At 45.3% G+C, this 23,771-nt stretch overlaps 1 protein-coding gene across 6 annotated transcripts in view; it reads left to right on the top strand.

The window, feature by feature from the left end:
- The window catches only part of NFATC3 (nuclear factor of activated T cells 3), a 1,265,763-nt gene that overhangs the window by 356,404 nt on the left and 885,588 nt on the right, over positions 1 to 23,771 (top strand). For all 6 annotated transcript variants that reach the window (XM_073605111.1, XM_073605108.1, XM_073605107.1 and 3 more), the window contains one exon: positions 17,345 to 17,544. In XM_073605111.1, the coding sequence (XP_073461212.1) occupies positions 17,345 to 17,544 (200 nt within the window). The remainder of the gene's footprint in view (positions 1 to 17,344; positions 17,545 to 23,771) is intronic.

The raw sequence follows: 23,771 nt of genomic DNA, 5'->3' as shown, positions 1-23,771 counted from the left end.
TACCCGCCAGCTGTCCACCAAGTAGAGGGAGTGCAAAAGATGCTTTACATATTTTAGAGCTCTAAAAGATATTGAGGTTTTACCCGTTGAAGTGTCCATACTTGGGTCTAATATAAGGTTAAAATCTCCTCCCAAAATTAATAAAACATTCACTGAATTTTTTCAACATCTTCAGGGTTTTGGCGAGGAAAATGACCGTTCCTGTATTCGGTGCATAAATAGCTGCGAACGTATAACACTGACCATGTAGCATGCCTTTACCAAAAAGGAAGCGCCCCTCAGGGTCCAATTGAGAGGACATAAGAAGCTGTGGGCATGACTTCCTGAAAGCTATTGTCACCCCCTTTGCCCTTACAATAGGGGATGTTGCATGAAACCACTGATTAAAATGGTATTGGGGCAGACCCTGTCATGAAGTGCGTCTCCTGCAGAAAGACCACATCTGCAGTGAGATGACACAATTCATGCCAGAGACGGACCCATTTATATGATGAACACAAACCCCTCACATTATAAGATACAATCTTTAATGAAGCAGCCATTACTTAATTTCCATCTGGATACCTAGTACCCTGAACACATACCGCTGTCTCCAATTTTGTTCTCTGCAGATGCTCTGTGGAATATACCAACTATCAGGAAGATTGAAATGTGCAAGTGTCCTATAAATATTAATATCCAATTATGTGCATTTAGGAAAGAATCCAAGCTGTGCTGTTTTTTTTTTTTTTTCAAAACCATCTACTGAGCTGGCCAGAACCAGCTCATGAGGAAGTTTGTTTCACATTTTCACAACTGTGAAGAAGCCTTTCCGCATTTACCTTACCACAGGTAAAGAGTGCCCACTTGTCCCTTCTGGTAACCCTAAAGTGAATAACACTACACCAAGTTCACTATATGGGCCACTTGTGTAGTTATACATGTTGATCATATCCACCTTAATCCCCCTCTTCTCAAGAGCTAATAAATTCAGTTTAGCTAATCTTTCCTCCTAGCTGAGCTCCTCCACGTCGCTTATTAGGTTGCCCTTCCCTGCCTTTTCTCCGGTTCCCCAATATCCTTTTTGTGAGCTGGTGCCCAAAACTAAACTGCATATTCCAGATGAGGTCTTACTAATGTACAGGAGAAAAATTCTGTGACTCTCTCTGCAGTCTATACCTCTTTTAATACATAAAAAGGATTTTGCTTGCTTTGAAAACCACAGCTTGGCATTGCATTAGGTCTATGATCTACCAGAACACCCAGATCCTTCTCCACCATTGATTCCCCCAGTTGTACCTTTACTGTATAACTTTACTTTTCTCAACAATAAACCTCATTTGCCACATAGTACCTACCTGGAGTTTGCATGTTCTCCCTATGCCTGCGTGGGTTCCCTCCGACACTCCAAAGACATGCTGGTAGGTTAATTGGCTCCTATCTAAATTGGCCCTAGTATGTGTATGTGTGTTGGGGACCTTAGATTGTAAGCTCCTTGAGGGCAGGGACTGATGTAACGATACAATATATATATATAAAGCACTGCGTAACTAGACGGCACTATATAAGTACCTATAATAAAATGGTCGCCCAATTAAACAGTGCATTAATGTTGGCTTGTACGTTGGAGACATCCTCTAAGAATGTTATTCCATTGCATAGCTTGGTGTCATCTGCAAAGCCTGAAATGGTACATTTAATCCTTGACGCTATATCATTTATAAATATACTGTAATTAACCACTTGCCTACTGGGCACTTAAACCCCCTCTCCTGCCCAGACCAATTTTCAGCTTTCAGTGCTCTCATACTTTGACAATTACTCAGTCATGTAATACTGTACCCAAATGAATTTTTTGTCCTTTTTTTCATACAAATAGAGCTTTCCTTATCATCAACATCAAGAAACACAGAGCCATAGTAGTTACAATGTGGGTTATAGGCCACCTTCAGGTGATGGACACTGGCACACCCTAAGACAGGAAGTCCACTCCCTATATAATCCCTCCCACTACTGGGAGTACCTCAGTTTTTTCGCCAGTGTCTTAGGTGTTGGTCACGAGTAAAGATGTGCTCTGCTGAGCTCCACTAGAATATTCCTTGCTGGGGCAGGCTATGCAACCTGATCCATTCAAAGTGTCTCTTCAGGCCGAATTGAATGGTACCCGGGCCTCGTGGCGGAAGAAACCAGGTTTAGCCTGTACCGCTTCTCTTATTAGAGAGCTGGACCCCGGGATCCAGTACTTTGATTTTTTTCAGCCATAAAATTTTCCTGGCGGGGTGCATTACGGATTCAGGAGTGTGGATCCCCCGATAAAAAGGGGCCCTGGTTCCTGAAGGTTTTTTAACGGAGCCCATCGTGAGGGGTGAAGATTGGCTCTGTTTTACCACAGAATCCCTGCGGCGGGAAAGGTAAGTGGAGATTTCTAAGGAACTTTAAATTCTCTTATGAATTGTCTCCTTTACAAAGTAAATGTTGTCATGCCTAAAAGTCACCACTGGGAGGTGTATAGAGCACGTACCTTTCATGCTTTCCTCAGATCTCTTTGTAATCAGCAGAAGCAGTCCCAGGTCTCCGGTAAGGTGTTGGGGGGGGGGGGGGATTTTTTTCCTAAAACACCAACCACCTGGACAGAAGCTCTCCCCCTCTCTCTTGATAGAGGGGGAAGCTGGAAAGGATCGTCGGATGCCGCTCCATTTTCCTCTTTCCTCTGCCTGCACAAGCGGTTTGTCACACACGTCGATCCCGTTGGATTTGAGGCCTGCGCGGGAAACACTTTTTTTTTTAAAAAGAGGAGGGGGGGCGCGGTGGGAATACGGAGGGGGCATGGTTTAGCGCAGCAACGTCCAGTGCGGGAGTACATTTAAAAAAGCTCAATTTTGCTGTCTGCAAACTGTCGGAGGGACACGAGCAAAAGGGGGCATGTAAGTGGTGACACAGGCATTCCCTTGGCACGTTTACTAAAGCACCAGGCTGAGCACTAATAGCGGCAGTTGCTGGACTATTTGCTCAAGCAGTGGGTGCAATTTCTTCTGGTAGTACCTCTGCATTTGTGCATCGGGCTATGATCAGAAGGGGAGGTACAAACACCCCAAAAAAGGGCTCAAGAGGGACTCCTTCAAGCTCTAAAAAGCCTAACCTCATCTCTACAATGGCATCCTCCCCTGAGAGATCTGAAGTGGCTGGTCAGAGTGAGCGATCAGGGCCGTCAAATTTTGCAACTGTTTCCAACACTGCAGCCCCTGTCTATATTACTGAAGAGTTTTTTTCTGCAGCCATGATAGGTTTGGAAGATAGGTTAGCGGCTTTAATCGCATCCCAGTGTGGGACAAAACGCGACAGGTCCCCTTCCATTACCCAGGACCCTCAAACTGAGGATCTTGGGGCGGGGGAAGATAGATTTGCCTAAGGGGACCATGAAGAGGCTGATGATTCTTCTTCTGAGGGGTGAAATGTGGAAGGATCAGCTTCACAATCTGATAGATTGTTGGTGCAATCTCTTACTGAGATGGTCCCTTCCACATTTTTGCTACCCTTGACGGAATCGGTTGATAAGCCCACTTCTTGTTTGGGGTCGCTAAAGCCTCCTCAAGCTGTGCATGCCTTTCCTGTCCATTCATTGCTGAAAAAACTTATGTATTCTGAGTGGGATCACCCAGATAAGCATTTTTTTTTTCCTCCTAAAAAGTTTTCAACACTTTATCCTATGGAGGAGAAATTCACTAAAAAATGAGAGATACCAGCAATTGATGCTGCTATATCCTCTGTGAATAAAAGTTTGACTTGTCCGGTAGACAATGCTTAAATGCTTAGGGATCCAACGGACAAAAAGTTGGAAAACATTTTTTTTCTCTAGCAGGTTCAATGACTCAGCCTGCGCTGGCAGCAATTGATGTATGTCAATCCTTGAGAGACCATTTTAAGCAGGTGCTCAAGGTTATTCCTGATCAGCAGGCCCAGGATTTAGCCGAACTACCAGCGGCGTTATGTTTTGCAATAGACGCTATGAGAGATTCTATTCTTCAGGCCTCGTGCCTTACGCTTGGGCTGGTGCATATGCGTAGAATCTTATGGTTGAAAAATTGGTCAGCCAAGGCACCACGCAAAAAGCTCCCGGCTAGTTTTCCTTTTCACGGTGAACTGTTTGGGGATGATTTGGATAAATACATCAAAGAATTTCTGGTGGCAAGAGTACTCGTTTGCCAGTTAGGAAGAGGAGTAAACATATTTCATTTAAACAAGCTCCTTCTCCAGTGCCAGGGGCATCAGCCTCCAGGCAGTCACGACGGCCTCCACCGTCAGGTTCAAGAGGTAAACCTCAGGGTCAACCCCAGGGACAAAAAGTCCTGGGGGAGCAAACCTACAAAACAAAATACTAAAGCCTCCTTTATGAAGGGACGCCCCCGCTCGCTCGAGTAGAGGGAAGACTTCTGTAGTTCTCAAGGGTCTGGCAGGAAGAGTGTCGAGATAAATGGGTGACTATTTCAATAGCTCTAGGGTACGAGCTAGAGTTCAGAGAGTCCTCGTTTTCTCAGATCAAACGTTCCCAAGGATCCAGAGAAAGGGAAGTCTCTCTTTCAAGCATTGGACCATCTTTTGTCTCAAAAAGTGATCTCAGTGGTCACCATGCAAGAGCAGAGATTGAGGTTTTATTCAAACCTTTTCACGGTGCAAAAAACCAAATGGGGATGTCAGGCCCATTCTGGATCTCAAAGATCTAAACTGGTTCCTGAATATCCGCTCTTTCCGCATGAAGTCAATCCCATCAGTAGTCTCCATCCTACAAGGAGGAGAATTTCTGGCATCAATCGACATCAAGGATGCATACCTCCATGTGCTGATTTTCCCCCGCTCACCAGAAATATCTACGCTTTGAGGTAGAAAATCTTCATTTTCAGTTTTGTAGTTCTGCCTTTTGGTCTAGCTACTGCACCTCGAGTGTTTACAAAGGTCCTGGCCCCTCCTCTAGCCAGATTAAGGGCCCAAGGTATAACGATTATAGCGTACCTAGACGATCTACTCTTGATAGACCAGTCGGTAGCCCGCTTAGACCAAAGTATGATCACCACAGTCAACTACCTGGAATACCTAGGTTGGATTCTCAACCGAGAGAAATCCTCCTTAAAACCATCAAAGCGATTAGAATAGTTGAGTCTGATTATAGATACAGCCCAGAAAAGGGTATTCTTGCCCCAGGCAAAGATTAGTGCCATGAAGGAACTGATTCAGGTGGTCAAGGCAAAGAAAAATCCTTCCATTCGACTTTACATGAGGTTGTTGGGAAAGATGGTGGCTTCCTTCAAGGCCATTCCTTATGCTCAGTTTCATTCGAGGCTGCTGCAAAACAGTATCGGCTTGTAACAAGAAGGTCCAAGCGCTAGATTTTCCAATGCACCTGTCCCCAAGGGTGCGCCGGAGCCTCATTTGGTGGTTAATAACCAAGAATCTGCAGAAGGGAAAATCCTTCCTACCAGTTACCTGGAAGGTGGTAACAGATGCCAGCCTTTCAGGTTGGGGAGCAGTCCCGGAAGAGGCGACTGTCCAAGGGACATGGTCCAGATCAGAAATGACCTTGCCCATCAACATTCTAGAGATTTGGGCAGCACGCTTGGCCCTGAAGGCCTGGACGCTCAGGTTACGGAATTGCCCTGTCAGGATCCAATCCGGCAATGCCACAACAGTGGCTTATATAAATCACCCAGGGGGCACGAGGAGTCGTGCTGCCCAGAGAGAGGGGAATCATCTTAACTTGGGCAGAAAACAATGTACCTTGCCTATCGGCAGTTTTCATTCCAGGAATAGAAAATTGGCAGGCGGACTACTTGAGTCGCCAGCAGTTGTTCCCGGGAGAATGGGCCCTTCACCCTGATATCTTCCTGGCAATATGCCGGAGTTGGGGGATCCCGGACGTAGATCTGTTTGCGTCCAGGTTCAACAAAAAGATCAACAACTTTGTGTCAAGAACAAGGGATCCGCTAGCATGCGGAACAGATGCCTTGATGTTCCTGTGAAATCTGTTTTCACAGATCTATGCATTCCAGCCTATTCTGCTTCCGTGATTTCTTTGCAGGGTCAAGCAGGAAGGGAAGTCGGCGATTCTTGTGGCCCCAGCATGGTCTAGAAGATCCTGGTATGCAGAAATCATAAGAATGGCGGTAGGGGAACCATGGACCCTACCACCACGTCCAGACCTTCTCTCGCAAGGTCCGGTATTCCATCCTACCTTACAAACGCTAAATTTAATGGTTTGGCTATTGAGACCCACATTCTGAAGAAGTGTGGGCTATCAGGTTCTGTGGTATCTACCTTGATTAATGCAGGGAAACCAGCCTCCAGAATCATATATTATAGAGTCTGGAAGGCATATGTCTCCTGTTGTGAATCCAGGGGTTGGCACCCCAGGAAGTATGTCATAGGTAGAATCCTTGACTTTCTGCAGATGGGGTTAGAGATGAAGCTGACCTTGAGTACTATCAAAGGCCAGGTCTCGGCCTTATCGGTATTATTTCAACGACCTCTTGCTTCGCATTCTTTGGTTTGTAGTTTTATTTAGGGGGTAACACGGCTTAATCCTCCGGTTAGGTCACCCCTAAATTCTTGGAACTTGAATTTTGTTCTGTCGGCATTGCAGAAACAGCCTTTTGAGCCTATACGGCATATTCCCTTAGTCCTTTTGACAAGAAAACAAATTTTTCTGGTAGCCATATCTTCTGCAAGAAGGGTATCACAGTTGGCTGCTCTTCCTTTCTTTTTATTCAGAAGGCTGTTCTACGGAAGTGAAATCACTACATTCTCTGGATGTGGTGTGAGCAGTCAAAGTCTACTTGAAGGCGACTGCTGTTGGCATTGCTCTGGGACATCCCACATAGTAACTACTATGGCTCTGTGTCCCTTGAGGTATGATAAAGAAAATAGGATTTTTATAACGGCTTACCTTTTCTTGGAGTACATCATGGGACACAGAGGTTCCTCCCCTTTTCTAATACACGTATATTGCTTTGCTACAAAAACTGAGGTACTCCCAGTAGTGGGAGGGGTTATATGGGGAGTGGACTTCTTGTCTTAGGGTGTGCCAGTGTCCATCACCTGAAGGTGGCTATAACCCACATAGTAACTACTATGGCTCTGTGTCCCGTGATGTACTCCAAGAAAAACATTTCACAGGTAAGCTGTTATAAAAATCCTATTTTCTTTTGGTGGTATTTGATCACCTCCTGGGTTTTTTATTTTTTGCGCTATTAATGAAAAAAGACCAAAAATTTTGAAAAAAAAGCATTTTTCTTAGTTTCTGTGATAACATTTTGCAAATTATTCATTTTTCTTCATAAATTTTGGCCACAATTTATACTGCTACATATCTTTTGTAAACATAACCCAAATCAGTGGATATTATTTGGTCTACAAGTTAGTCTACAAGCCTGTGGTGCAAATCATAAAAAAAATGATCACACCTGATGTGCTGGTGGCCTATCTCATTTCTTGCGACCCGAACAAGCCAGAAAAGTACAAATACCCCCCAAATGACCCCTTTTTTGAAAGTAGTCGTTCCAAGGTATTTAGTAAGATGCATGGTGAGGTTTTTGATGTCATTTTTTCCCACAATTCTTTGCAAAATTACGATTTTTAAAAATTTTTTCCCGCAAAATTGTCATTGTAATAGGTTATCTCTCTCACATGACGTGTATACCACAAATGATGCCCCAAAATACATTCTGCTACTCCTAAGTATGGCGATACCATGTGTGGGACTTTTTCACAGCCTAGCCACATAGAGAGGCCCAACATGCAGGGAGCACCATCAGGTGTTCTAGGAGCTTAACCACTTCAGCCCCGGAAGGTTTTACCCCCTTCCTGACCAGAGCACTATTTATAATTTGGCACTGTGTCGCTTTAACTGCTAATTATGCGGTCATGCAATGCTGTACCCAAACGAAATTTGCGTCCTTTTTTCCCACAAATAGTGCTTTCTTTTGATGGCATTTGATCACCTCTGCGGTTTTTATTTTTTGCGCTGTAAACGGAAAAAGACCGAAAATTTTGAAAAAAATGATATTTTCTACTTTTTGTTATTAAAAAAAATCCAATAAACTCAATTTTAGTCATACATTTAGGCCAAAAAGTATTCAGCCACATGTCTTTGGTAAAAAAAAAAGTCAATAAGCGTATATTTATTGGTTTGCGTAAAAGTTATAGCGTCTACAAACTAGGGTGCATTTTCTGGAATTTACACAGCTTTTAGTTTGACTGCCCATCTCATTTCTTGAGGTGCTAAAATGGCAGGGCAGTACAACCCCCCCCCCCCCCCCCCCAAATGACCCCATTTTGGAAAGTAGACACCCCAAGGAAATAGCTGAGAGGCATGTTGAGCCCATTGAATATTGAATTTTTTTTTTCCCAAGTGATTGAATAATGACAAAAGCATATATATATTTTACAAAAAGTTGTCACTAAATGATATATTGCTCACACATGCCATGGTTATATGTGGAATTGCACCCCAAAATACATTTTGCTGCTTCTCCTGAGTACGGGGATACCACATGTGTGGGACTTTTTGGGAGCCTAACCGCGTACAGGACCCCGAAAACCAAACACCGCCTTCAGGATTTCTAAAGGCGTAAATTTCGGGCCCCGAAAACCAAGCACCGCCTTCAGGATTTCTAAGGGCGTAAATTTTTTATTTCACTCCTCACAACCTATCACAGTTTTGAAGGCCATAAAATAAGATGGCACAAACCCCCCCAAATGACCCCATTTTGGAAAGTAGACACCCCAAGCTATTTGCTGAGAGGCATGGTGAGTATTTTGCAGCTCTCATTTGTTTTTGAAAATGAAGAAAAAAGAAAAATGTGTTTTTGTTTTTTTTTTTTTTTTTTCAATTTTCAAAACTTTGTGACAAAAAGCGATCGCTGCTTCATTTATTAAACTGCAACATATTGTCAGTGGCTGTAAGAGTCACTAGAGTATGCAGCATTAGGAGATAGAAGGGGGAAAGAAAGAGAAAAGGGGTTAAAGAAGTCATCTAGATGAGGTTATTACCTGGTCATGGTGGGTCCTCCCGGAGATGCCATAGCTCCCAGACCCTGTTATGTGCCTCCAATCTGTCCTGCATCCTAGCTGTCATTTTATCCATCAGTTCAACATCTTTAATTCTGGAGTAAAGATCTTTAGCAGAGGGTGGAGTGCGGCGTTTCCAGTTTAGGGCTGTGAGGCTGCGTGCGGCTGTGAGTACATGATGCACTAATTTCTTATATGGTGTAGGGAGCTTTAGCAGTGATAAGCCTAATAAGAATTTTGGGGTCGCGAGGACTTGTGTTTCCAGAAGGTGGTTTAGTAGCTGCTGGACCATGGTCCAGTATGGGGTGATTAATGGGCAATTCCAATAAATGTGAAGGAGGGTGCCTTTCGCTCCCTGGCATCGCCAGCACCTTTCTGAGCTAGTGGGGAATATGGCATGGAGCACATCTGGGGTCATGTACCAAAACAGGAGGATTTTATAGGAGTTTTCTTTATAAAGTGTGCACATTGAACTCTTTGCTGCTTGGGACTATATCTTCTGCCACTGTATTATGGGGATCTCTTCGTTGAGGGCTTTCTCCCATCTAATCATATAAGAATGTTTACCTTGCTGTTCTAGGGAAATAGTATTTAGTATCTTATAGATACCCGATATTAGACCCTTCTGTGCGGTACCTGCCAGGATTATGTTTTCAAATGGGGATGGAGGGGAAAATTGCAGGTTCGGAGTTATAGTGAGTGCATAGTGTCGGACTTGCAGATACCCGTAGAAGACCTGTCTTGGTAGTTCATGTTTGGTCTGGAGGTCAGAAAAAGATAATAGTTTGCGTGTCCTGTGGTCCACTAGGTTCCCGAAGTGAAATAGGTTCCGTGATGTCCAAGGATGTGACATCAGATGTGTGAGGCTATCTGGCACCTTGGGATTACAAACCAAAGAAGTCAGTAGTGACTTCTCTGATGATAACCTGTGAGGCGGTGCTAGCTTACGCCACAGCCTCCTAAGTTGGAGCATGGAGCCCAACAGGTGTTCGGGGGCTACCTCTGCATTCTCATTCCACAATAGATTATTCGGGTGTACCGGGAGGGTAATATGAGGCTGGGTCATTGTGAGAAGGATGTCATTGGCGAAGAGGGAGATTTTGAACTCTCTACCTCTAACCGATATGCCCCGTATATCTGGATTTTTCCGGATAGAAGCGGCCAGGGGTTCAACGCAAAGCGCAAATAACAACGGTAAAAGTGGGCACCCCTGTCTGGTGCCTTTTGCCACTGAAAAAGATGCAGAGAGTGCAAAGGGGGTCCTAACTTGAGAGGAAGGATTGGAGTATAGATGTCTGATCGCTTGCATAAAGGGTCCCCAGAATCCCATGTGGCGTAACGTGGCGAACAGGAAAGGCCACTCCAAACGATCAAAGGCTTTCTCAGCATCCAGGCTAAGTAGCAAGGATGCCGGATTTTCCCTGTTTGCCACGTCCACCAAATCTATCACCTTTCTGGTGTTGTCACCCGCTTGTCGAAGTGGGACAAAACCCACTTGGTCCTTATGGACCAAAGAGGGGAGAATCGTGTTCAGGCGAGTTGAGAGTAGTTTAGTGAAAGGTCAGAATTTAGTAAGGCGATGGGTCTATAATTAGCGCATATGGAAGGGTCCTTGTCTGGTTTAGGACTTAGGGTAATAAAGGAGCGCTGCATGTCTGGGGGAATGGGGGTGTCCTGAAGAAAGGCGTTAAATAGTTTGCGCAGGTGGGGGAGCAGTAGAGGGAGAAATGTTTTATAGTATTTATAGGGAAACCCATCTGGGCCTGGGGCTTTGCGAGACGGTAGGGATTTAATAGTCAGTTCTATTTCTTCGTCAGTGATCTGTGAGTTATGTGACAGCAGGTCAGAGGGCTGAAGCTGGGGGATTCCGCTGTGTTCCAAATATTCGCGCATACTTTGGGATAGGTCTGGGGAGGGGGGGTTACTGGGAATGTCTGGGTTGTTATAGAGGTCTTTATAAAAGTCTGCGAAGGTGTGGGCAATCTCTGTGGGGTGGGATAGCAGTTGTCCCGATTTGTTCTTAATCTGATGTGATTGCATGTGGGAATGTTCGCATAACTTGTTAGTTAGGAGGGAGTGTGCTTTATTGCCTTTATCATAGAACAGTTGCTTCAGTCTGGTCAGTGCCTTTTCTACGCGGCATAGGGCTAGGTCACTGAGGGTTGCACGCAGTTTGGTTATCTTTTTGAGGAGGGGTAATGTGGGGGTGTTTTGGAGCTTGTGTTCAAGCAGCCGGAGTTCTCGTTCTGCATGCACTTTCGCGGCTAGGGCATCTTTCTTCATTGCTGAGGACAGTGCCATACATTTACCCCAGAGGACTGCCTTATGGGCTTCCCAGAGCGTGGGGAGAGAAACTTCTGGGGTGGTGTTCTCCAGGAAATAGTGTTTGAGGGTGAAGTTTAATTCTACTTGAGTGGGTTAGTGTTGGAGAAGGAATGTGTTTAGTCTCCGCCTAAGTCCAGCGTAAGCAGGATAGGGGCATGATCTGACCAAGAGATGGGAAGTATTTGTGCTGTGCGTGTTATTCTGAGCATAGGGTTTATTAACAAAAAAATAGTCAATGCGGGAATGTGTGTGGTGGGGGGCTGAGTAGAATGTATACTGCCGATCGCCTGGGTGGAAAGCCCTCCATGCATCAAAGAGCGCATATCGTCTGGAAATTTGTCGGAATAACCGCGAGTCCCTAAGGACCCAAGGTGAGGACGCTCGGGGGCCCACCACTTGACGATCCGCAGTTGCTGATTGAGGGAGGTTGAAATCCCCCACCACCACCAGAACCCCAGGGTTTGAATGAAAAATACAGGCATATACCCTGGATAGAAAATTGTGGTGTTTTAGCATTTGGTGCATATAAAGCACAGAATGTAATCTCTTGTGTTTGCCACAGTCCCTGTAATATAATAAAGTGACCATGAGGGTCGCAATGCTGGGTCAAGCAAGTGAAGGGGGATCCTCGCTTAATGAGTATGGATACCCGATGAGATAAAGATCTGGGAGTAGTATTTGGATGCGAATGAGCCCCCTCTATCAAAGTGGGTCTCTTGGACCATTATAACATCAGCTCCTGATTGTCTGAATTCCCTTAGTGCCAGATGTCTTTTTTTATTATTGGAGTTTAGGCCATGTACATTTAAGGATAAGATCCTGGCCATAGTGTCGGGTATGGATGTGGGGATGTGTGCTTACCTGATGAAGCCGTAAAGGATTCTGAGGCCAAGGTCCGGGAGCGGGCACTCCCCGGGAGGAGACCAGGGTATTCTATGCATATTACTTTGCATACTTGATGATGACTGGGAAAGGAGGAGAAGAAAGAGTGCTGGAAAAGAAAGAGGGAATTAGCATAAGATGACAAGGAAAAGCATACATTGTTATTAAACCTTGGAAGGCCAACGAGCCTAGGTTAGCCTAGGATTCCCAAGTACCCCTCCGCCACCACTCCAAATGAGTTGGCCGGGAAGGGACACCGGGGAGTCCACAGCTGGTCAGAAAAAACAAGTGAACTATATATAGCTCTAAACTATAAACCGAGAGGGGGTGGCGGGTGAGTAATAGAAGGCCAACACTCTCAGGGCTCATCCAAAACAGCCCCTTGTATTAAACTAGGAATTAACGTTGGGGCAACCTGGGGGAAATATAGCTTGTTGACTACCTATTATGCTTTTGAAGGCCCTGGGGGCACCAGGACAATGGAAACTCCCACAAAATGACCCCATTTTGGAAAGCTTAACACCCCAACGTATAATCTGAGGCATAATGAGTCTTTTGAACGGTTCATTTTTTCCCAGAGGTTTTTGGAAAATGTGGGAAAAAAATGAAAATGCATTTTTTTTTTTTTTTTTTTGCACAAAGTTGTCCATTTATAAAATATTTCCAACACATCGCATGTACATAGCAAAAATGACACCCCAATATATATTCTGCTACTCCTCCCAAGTATGGTGGCCCAACGTGGAAGGAACACCGTCAGGTGTTCTAGGGACACATAGCATGCATATACCAAGAATTACACCCCAAAATACATTCTGCTGAGCAAAGTGTAAACAAAAGATTATCTGTGGTTTTAGTAGCGCAGTTGTCCACAGGAGTATAGCACTGGTCCAGGCAGCCGTCAGGGACTTGATCAGCAAAAGCAAACGTAATTGTCCAGGCAATAGGCAGGAATACTGTCCATAGTCAGTACAGGCAGCAGGCAGGGACACTGTCCATATACAGTCCAGGGTCAGTGCAGGCAGAGATTGTCAGCAGTGCCACAATATTGGTCCTGGTAGTAGGCAGGAACATGGTCCATGTGGTGTGGTCAGTTCATGCGACAGGCAGAGGCATGATGGCATAGGTCCTACAGGCAGCAGGCAGAAGTAGGGCCTCGTTCAGGACAGAATGGGGACAGGGGCAGAGGCTTCTCCCACCCAAATCTCTTTGACGCCTCCGAGTCTCCAGACCCTTATCTAGGAATGAGAAAACAAAAAAAATTTTCTTCATCCAAAAAAACAATTCTGGAGCCCCTCACATATGTGAGACCCCTGTGTTATGAATACCACTAGTCCAGTGGCAAAGTACAAGATCAGTCCAAGAGGCAGGCAAAAAGCATGGTCAAACAGTCCAGGTTCAGTTCCAGATCAGGCAGAGGTATGTACAGAATCGGTAGGCAGAAGCTTGGTCGAATAACAAGCCAGGGTCAGTTACAGAGCAAGCAGAGGCATAAGGGGTGTGAAGGTAAATGGCAGGAAGAGAGGGTTATGTTTACCATACTTCACTAATAAATTAAGTATGGTAATGGCGGAAACAGTCAACTATGCAGAGGCCTGGTTGGGAAGGACATTGGGGACAATAATAAGTGGCGTCTTTTCTAAGTCCTCCTCTGGTGCACACCTGGAATTTTTTCTGTCATTTTTGGCCTGTTGGTCTGGGAGGGATTTTATCGGGAAAGTGGCGTACGGAGAGTCTGCTAATCACATCGGATCGAATGTTTTCTGGTGGGCCATTTGGGAATATAAGGGCAGTGGTGATTTCCTCCTGGTAGCCAAGGAAGGGTTTGGGGCTTTCAGTGGAATTGCAATAGATAACATAGCTGTTGCATATGGCCAGATTAAACAACTAAATAGATACTTTTTTATACCACTGGTATGTTCGTCTTGTGGCAAGGTAGGGTTCAAGCATTTGGTCATTGAAGTCGACACCCCCCATGAACATATTGTATTCGTGGATACATGTTGGCTTTTGGATTGGGCCATTCCTCTCGTCCGCAAGAATATTGTACGCCGCCTCAGCTGAAAATAATCTTCTAGACATTGTTAGTGGGCACTTATGGCACTGATGACAGGTGACACTGATGTGGCACTGATGACAGGTGACACTGATGTGGCACTGATGACAGGTGACACTGATGTGGCACTGATGACAGGTGACACTGATGTGGCACTGATGACAGGTGACACTGATGTGGCACTGATGACAGGTGACACTGATGTGGCACTGATGACAGGTGACACTGATGTGGCACTGATGACAGGTGACACACTGATGTGGCACTGATGACAGGTGACACACTGATGTGGCACTGATGACAGGTGACACACTGATGTGGCACTGACACGTGACACACTGATGTGGCACTGACACGTGACACACTGATGTGGCACTGACACATGTGACACACTGATGTGGCACTGACACATGTGACACACTGATGTGGCACTGACACATGTGACACACTGATGTGGCACTGACACATGTGACACACTGATGTGGCACTGACACATGTGACACACTGATGTGGCACTGACACATGTGACACACTGATGTGGCACTGACACATGTGACACTGATGTGGCACTGACACATGTGACACTGATGTGGCACTGACACAGGTGACACTGATGTGGCACTGACACAGGTGACACTGATGTGGCACTGACACAGGTGACACTGATGTGGCACTGACACAGGTGACACTGATGACACGTGGCACTGACACAGGTGACACTGATGACACGTGGCACTGACACAGGTGACACTGATGACACGTGGCACTGACACAGGTGACACTGATGACACGTGGCACTGACACAGGTGACACTGATGACACGTGGCACTGACACAGGTGACACTGATGACACGTGGCACTGACACAGGTGACACTGATGACAGATGGCACAGACAGGTACTGTGGGCACTGTATTTACTGTTTTTTCACTGTTGGCACTCACAATCTGCAGCACAGAAGCTCTCCCTCCTCACATGCGCGGTCTCTGTGTGAGGAGAGAGCCGGCAATGAGAGATGATCTCATATGTTTACATTTCATCTCCCATTGGACACGCCGATCGAGTGCTAAATCGCGGCGTGAGGGGAACAAGTAAACAGGAAGACGTCCAGTGACACCCTCCTGGCAATTAAGCGCCACACTGTAGCCGTCTTTCGGGTGTAGCGCGGGTGCGGTGTGGTTAAAGTAAAGGTCCCAACACTGTACCTTGGGGTACACAACTAATAACCTTGGACCATTCAGAGTATGAATCATTAACCACTACTCCTCTCAATATAGTCTTTTAGCTTGTTTTCTCTTCATTTACAAATTGATTTTTCAAAGCCTGTAAACTTTACCTTAAACATTAGACGTGTGTGGGGAACTGTGTCAAAAGCTTGTTCAAAATCCAAGTATACTATGTCCAAAGTCGCTCCTTTGTCTAAGGTTTTACTTCCTCATGAAAAGAAATTTGGTTTGTTTGGCAACTTCTGTCTTTTGTAAATCCGTGCGGTCTATTTCTTTAAAATATATTTTCTAGCAAAGACTCACCCAAATTGTTTTACCTTAACCTCCCTGACGGTATTCCCGAGTGTGGCTCGGGGTTAAATTTCAGCACCATTAGTGTTAATCCCGAGCCACACTCGGGATTGCATCTCAGGATCCTGGTGCGGTATAGTTACCTTGTCCCCAGGATCCTGCAATGTACCCCGCGGTGTCTGCGGGCTGTGTCCTCCTCCGAAGCCTCTCTGTGCTAGGCTCCGTTCCCTGCGAGCGTCGCGACGCACGGGGGCGGAGCCTGGCGGCAAATTCAAAAATATTAAAAAATCATAACACATACAGTACTGTAATCTTACAGATTACAGCACTGTATGAAATAATTTCACATCCGTTTTGTCCCCAGTGCTTTGTCCAATGCCCTGCACGCAGTTTTATATGATATATATACTGTTCTTTCTGCCTGGAAACTGGAGATTGTCCATAGCAACCAAAAAGTGTCCCTTTACGTCAAAAGTGGCTTTAGACCAGCTAGAAAACAGCGATAGTAAATTAGAACACTTGCAGAATTGAGCGATAGTGAATCGTGGGGAAATTTATTTTAATATATATATATATATATATATATATATATATATATATATATATATATATATATATATATATATTATAGTTTATGATTTTGTGTTTCAAACTTCATCATACCCAGGATATCTACTAGACTCTTGGTGGACAGATTTAAGTGTATTATTGTTAAGAATTACAGGCCTACAATATAAAACGCCAAATTTCCATGCAAAATAATTGTACTGCTTTCAGCACCTAAAATCCGAAATAATCATACCGCCAGGGAGGTTAATGCAGGCAATTCATTAAGGTAAAAAAATGTTTTAGCTTTAGAAAACACTTTGAGGTGAAACGTACCCCAGTTGTACTCTGTTGTTTTTTGAAGGACTTGTTAGCACTTCATTTGCTGTATTTACAGTCCCTCATTTGGACTGCTTTTTGATGTCCCACTTGTCTCAGAATAAATCATTTTGTCCCCTAATGAACAATGGAGAAAATAGGATTTTTGTACTCATCAGGGACTGGGACTGTAGGTCCTTATATGGCTTTTCCAAAAGAACTAGCTCATTAAAAGGGCACGGGATGGAATATATCTGGCTACCTAAAAGCTTTACTAGTTTCCAATCTGTTGTCCTCTAATGCAGTCCAACAAAAGGCTTGCAAAACAAAAAACTGCTAGTTTAATCCTGCTTTACAGATATTAAAATAAAATCTATTTGTTTTACTTCGCTTTGAGTGCGATTTGGTACCACATTACAGGTTAACTGAACAGTCAATTTGAGCCTAATAAAGGGGTACAACAGGTTTGAAGGTGGAAGATTTGAGAATATGTAATGGCTTAATGCAAGGGAAGGAACTTACCCAGAGTAGAGTAATTATGAAGGTGGTACTAAACTAGCTGTCTTAAACTAGGTTCAGTTTTAACAGACAATAAAAAAAAAAAAAAAAAAAAAACTATGCCTGTTATATGCTAGGCTGCATATTCACTACTTTTATTTTCTCAGTTGCTAGGTTACACTGAAAAAACAGTAAATCTACAGATGTTTATTGGAACAGCTGATGACCGTTACCTGAGGCCTCATGCGTTTTACCAGGTACATAGAATCACTGGGAAAACGGTAGCTACTGCTAGCCAAGAAATTGTCATAGCTAGCACCAAAGTCTTGGAAATTCCACTGTTACCAGAAAACAACATGTGTGCAAGGTATGTTCAAAAAATGTATTTTTACTATAGAAAAATACTTATTTTTATACCTCAAACATTGTTAAACCAAAAAATGTACAGCTTACTGAAGCCTAAATGTGGTGTCTGCATTAGTTTTCTTTTTTAGGCTTTTATTTTATTTTTCACCTGGTGAGCCAGTAATACACTGCCCTTCTTAGGGTCTCTCCATTCTGGATGGAGTAGCAACAGATGCACCCTTGAACAGCAGCATTGTCATTAAGGGGAAAGGTTAATGTTAGATGGACTTACCTTGTGTTACCTTGGCTGACAGCCCCTCACCCACCTCAGTTCTCTCTTGGGAGTAAGACCTGCGATCGCATGCTGGTTCAGGAAGTACAAAAGTACAATAGTTGGCAAAATGTAATGGCTTAAACCTTGTGAGGCTATCTGTGTAAAAAAAAAAAAGTCCACAGTCTTAAGTGCTAGGTGGATAGGTGCATGTGCAAGATAAGTTCATCTAGGTGACAGGATTGCAGAGCCACAGGGGTGTCAGCAATTTAGGGCCAGCCACATGTAAGGAGCAGAAGCGATCTACGTAAGGCATGCAAAAGAGAAGATACAGGGGCGCCTCTAAAGGCAGACTGTTAAAAGATTTTATTGTAATAAAAAGATATACAATCCACTCAGGTGAGGGCAGCAATCGTGCTGGATGTAATCACGACCATGTATGTGTAAACGAATTGTTACATCATTAAAATGGCAGTGGTTTTGCACAGCAGCGCCCCGATCCTCCTTTTGTGGGGTACCTCGCCAATGCTGCTGGCCCCGCCCTCCTGCCGAGTGCCCCCCACAGCAAGCAGCTTGCTATGGGGGCACCCGAGCCGCTGCTCTGTGTCCCCATTCAGACACGGAGCTGTGGCTCAGCCCCGCTCCGCTCCCTCTCCTCATTGGCTCACTGACTTTGACAGCAGTGGGAGCCAATGGCACCCGCTGCTGTCTCAGCCACTAGGGAGGGAAAGTCCCAGACAGCCGAGACTCTCATGTAACATCGCTGGGTCAAAATGGGGGCTCATACTTACTATGAGGGCGTGCTGCACGAAGAAGTTTTTTTTTTTTTATATATTTAAGTATGCGGTAGAGGATACGTAGGAAACTAAATATCTTCAAATATTTACAGCAGTTAATGAATGATATCAGAGAGTGTATATGTGTGTGTGTGTGTGTGTGTGTGTGTGTGTATATATATATATATATATAATATATATATATATATATATATATATATATATATTTTTTTTTTTATTATTCATACATGTATGCAATTGGAATCTGTTTGCTCTATCTATGCATCTGTGCTTTTTGGTATGTGTCAGCTGAACCACATCAACTTTTAACTGCAATTGAAATCGGTTTGCGCTCTCTATGTATCTGTGCTTTTTGGTATGTGGCCTTCTCCATCTGTTGCCCTGTGTGCATTATGATGTTTTTGTTGCTCTGTAGTCTTACCTAAGTTTTATGTGCTGATCTTATCTTTACAACTCTGGCCTCTTGCTATTCTGACTTTAAAATTTAAAGGCCTGCTTTAATTGTTAGGCATCCTTATATTAACTTGTGATTAATTAACAAACCTCCACCCCCACCCTTAACAGTATAAAGCTAGAGCACCCTTATGGGGTGAGCACGTTGCTGGGTTTCTTTCCTTGGCGTTTCTTTCCTTGGCGTTTCTTTCAAAGTGATTTTTTATACAAGTGATATGCACTTAAAGCGATTGCACAAAGCGAACATACACAGCAAACTACACTAAAAAGCACCACACAGACTGCAGGTGATCCTGTCACTCTATTCAGCTCTCCTTCCAATCTGTAACATGCAACCTCTACCACTTCTGCTGGTAGTTGTGTCCTCTCTTCTCACTCTTCACCCCTCCTCGCCACCCCACAGCTTGTATATTTATCAACCTGCCATCTGTCCTCTCCCTATTACTGCTCCTACCAACTCTTGCGAATTCTACATCCATATACTGTTAAAACCTCCAGGATTCTGGGGCATGTCCCTTCATGTAAATCACACTCCCACATTACCTCCCTCACCCTCCTGCTTCTCCTAAGCTCTGGTGACATAACCCCAAACCGTGGGCCTCCATCATTTCAGCTTTGCCCGATGCTCCCATCTCCCTACATCCTCTGGCAGCAACCGCAGCCCACAGAACTTGGTCTCTATTCCTCTTCTTCCTAAAACCTGCCTGCCCTTCTCCTGTCCTCTCTGGAACGCCCGCTTTGTCTGTAACAAACTCCCCTTCCTCCACGATCATGTCATCACAAATTGTTTTAACCTACTTGCCATTGCCGAAACCTGACTTCGGATACTTCTTTTCCTGCTCCCCTTTCCAATGGTGGCCTTCTCTGGACTCTCTCCCCAAGACCAAGTGGACAGAAGGGAGGCAGAGTAGAAATCTTTTTAGCCCCAAGTAGCACCTATCAGGTACTTCACCCAGCTCCCTCTCTGACACTCTCCTCTTTTGAGGCCCATTGTATTCATCTATTTTCATTTGCTTCTCTTAGAATTACTGTAATCTACCGGCCCCCTGGACCGGTATCAACCTTCCTAGATGACTTCTCTGCCTGGCTACCCTTCTTTCTCTTATCTGAAATCCCCACAATCATTCTCGGTGACTTCAACATCCCTGTTATTGCTAATACTACTACTACTTCTAAACTTCTCAGTCTAACCTCATCTCTTGAGCAGAAGCAATAGATACAGGCTCCTACACACTCCAATGGCAACAACCTTGACCTTGCTTTCTCCTATCTATGTACTCCGTGCAACCTCCAACAATCCTCTCCCACACTCTGATCACCGCCTTATTAGTCTTGCTCTCTCCCTGTCTTCCACCTCCTCTCCCTCCAACCGCCTAACGGTTACCCGTAGAAACCTTCGCCACCTCAACCCTTCTCTGCTACTGACCATCTCTGACAAAATCTCACCCCTGTCCTGCCCCAACCTAGCCACTTCCATCTATACCAGCTCACTGTCATCCTCCTTAGACTTATCACTCTCATTAACACATTCTCATCTAGTCCCAGTGAACTCTTCTCAACCTTTTAACTCTCTACTCTGTCCTCCACTGCCTCCACCCACCCACTAACTCACTCACTGCCCCAGGGATCGCCAATCAATTCAAAAATAAGATTGATACAATTTGTGAGGAGATCTCCAATGCGCAAAAACCTCCCCCGCTCAACACCTCATGTCCACAGGTTACTTCCCTCGTTCAACCCTGCTAGTGTTAAGGAGGTTGCTGAACTTTTTTCTAACACCCATCTAACCACCTGGCCCCTGGGATCCTGCTCTCTTGCAAATGCTACGCTCAGTCTCTGACTCTCTAGAACCACTCTATCTCATATCTTCAACCTCTCCCTCTCTGTTGGTCTTTGATGGCACCCAGAACTTCACACTTTCCATTTGAACACTTTCCACCAGTACACATATTTCACCATGCCAGGCCTCCAGCCGTATTAACATCTCGGAGACAACCCCCTTCCCGCAGTGCAACCATTCCCGTATTACAGCCTACCTTTCCACTGGAAACACACCAGATGGGCACATACCACTGATGAGCCCCCCACCACTTCCATCACATCTGTTTTCTGCCACCATCAGAGACCAAAGACACCGCCACAGCCCACAAAGGATGACCCCTTAACCTTAAGGGCCCCTCCACACCTGCAAGGCCCGCTCAATACCATCTTGGAGATCCAGTGCCCATAAATTGATGCCTACTTCTGAAAGGTGCACTCCGTCTCCCTGTAAGTACATCCCCACATAAATCTCCAAATCAATGTGTCTTACTACCAGTCCCCCGTTTCGAACAACAAATCTACCCACCGCCTTTTTACTTCATGCCTTGTTAATCCTGAACACCGATTTCGCCATGCGCCATGAGGTCCACGCAACTGTGTCGGACCACACCAATACCATCCCCGGGAAAGCCGATGGAAGTGTCAAATAATCGCACTACACATCAGAAATCCTTTCCTGGTGGATCTGACCCCCCAAGTCTTTCCCCCCCACATGTAGAACCAACACATCCGGTGGCCTTTCTGGCCGAGCGTACCTTTCCACTTCCGGCACCACCCTGCTCCGTCCCATTCCTGGGATTCCTAGCCACCTAATGCATGCCTCCCTCTGCGAGATCCCCAGTTGCCTGCCTTCTGGCCTAACATCCACTCTCCTGGCACCCCAAAAGACATAAGAATGCCCCAAGATCCAGACGAGGCGCATTTGACCTCCATCTGAAATGACATAACACGATACGTGTTAAAGTATCCACACATCACACACATCCCCCACATGAAAGCTTTTCCCATTTTTTTTTTTTTTATTTTTTTTATTTCATCAGTTAACGATTGAGGGCGCACATATGGCCGGAAACCTCCTGGATTCCCAACTCCCAGTCCTCTTTACAGCCGCCTCATCCAACCCACACCTGGCGGCCTCTGTAGCCGCTCCGATATGGAAGGACTGTGAGGCGAATTGCGTACAATCCAGCCCCACCACCCTAAGGCATTTGCGGAAAGCTGCAATTAACTGAAACCTCAATAAAAAGGTCCCATCCCTATGCAACAACGGCCCACCCCCAACCGGACGAACTTTAAAAAAATTCCTCCACCACCCTTACCGGGCAAACCCGCAAGCCAGGCAACGTAAACAGCTGCACATTCACCCCTCTTCCTCTCTGGTCCGTTTTAGACCTGCGCAACCTTAACACCACCCATCTTCCCTGATACCCACATCCTGTACCATCAGACCCCCTTCTACTCGCTTCGCCAGGCTCACTAACTCCCCCACTCGAAATGCTCCAAAAAATGCAAGAGAAAACGCTGCCTTAAACAAAATGATCTCATAACCCGAAGAACACACACCACCCAATTTGTCATAAATGACCTGCAGGATTGAAAATGAGACCGGCCTCCTCGCATCTTTTTAAGAGTGACCCATCCAATACCCTTTTAGCGCTTGTTTTACCCAGAAGTCTTTAGTGAAATCAGTCAGGCCTTGAAGTTTGAATAAAAAGGCCAAACCTGCCAGCTTTCTCTCAATGGCAGACACTGACCCCCCTTCCTCCATATGTCTAGACACAAAACACACCATCAGTAACCTCATCTCAGACCCACCCAGCTTGGCTCCCGCCAGCTGTGTAAAAGCTAACCACTCTTTCCATACCTTGGTGTAGGCCGCCCAGGTCCAACCCATTTACCGACCACCTGATCCATCCTGCGGCGACTCCAAGGCAATCTCCCAAAGCCACCCCGGGCAAGGAATCCCTTCCTTCTAGCAGCTGGGGCCAGCTCCCTAAACCTGTCCCACTGAAACCGAGACAAGGAGTCAGCCAGAATGTTGTCAATGCCCGGGATGTAAACAGCATATAGAAAAACGTTTAACTGTAAGCAACGCAACATCAGGTGACACAGCAATCGTATCACCGGCTGCAATGACGCAGAGATCCGATTGATGACTTGCACCACCCCCATGTTGTCACAGTTCAATTTAATCTTTAAGTTCTGACATGCTGTGCCCCATAACTCCATAGCCAGGACCACCGGAAACCATTCCAACAGTACCAGGTTACGAGTAAATCCTGCCTTAACCCAAAACTCAGGCCAAGCCTCTGCGCTCCATTGCCCTTGAAAGAAAGCCCCATAACCCGTAGATCCCGCCGCGTCCGTAACCAACTCTACATCAAAATTACTTACCGGCCCCTTCATCAAAATCGAGCGACCATTGTACGTTTCCAGGAACATGTGCCAAACTTTTAAATCCTCCTTGTGTTCCCTGGTAAGCCTGCACCACCGACAGCCGTCGGCAAAAAACCCTACCCATCGGAATGATGTGACACACAAAATTCAACTTGCCCAACAGAGACTGTAACCTCCGGAGCTGCACCTGCCTCTTCATCATCTCCCTGATGCCCACCTTGAGCCCTTCTACCTTGTCCCCCGGCAACCTACACTCCATAGCTCTGGTATCAATCTCAATGCCCAAAAAACTCAGTTCCGTTGTCAGGCCTTCCGTTAGCTGCGGAAAATACGGAACACCAAACTTACCCGCAAATGTGCTGCAACGTCACCAAGAGAATTGCACACACATTGGAAGAATGAGGACCCACGCACAGGAAATCGTCCAGGTAATGTAACACCGAATCCAATCCAGACACATCCCGTATCACCCATTCCAGGAATGAGCTAAACAATTCAAACATGGAGCAA

The sequence above is a fragment of the Aquarana catesbeiana genome, linkage group LG11 (genome assembly GCF_042186555.1).
Source record: "Aquarana catesbeiana isolate 2022-GZ linkage group LG11, ASM4218655v1, whole genome shotgun sequence".
Lineage (NCBI taxonomy): Eukaryota > Metazoa > Chordata > Amphibia > Anura > Ranidae > Aquarana > Aquarana catesbeiana.
Note: the sequence above shows the minus strand (reverse complement) of the source record. Positions and strands in the feature narration are given on the sequence as shown.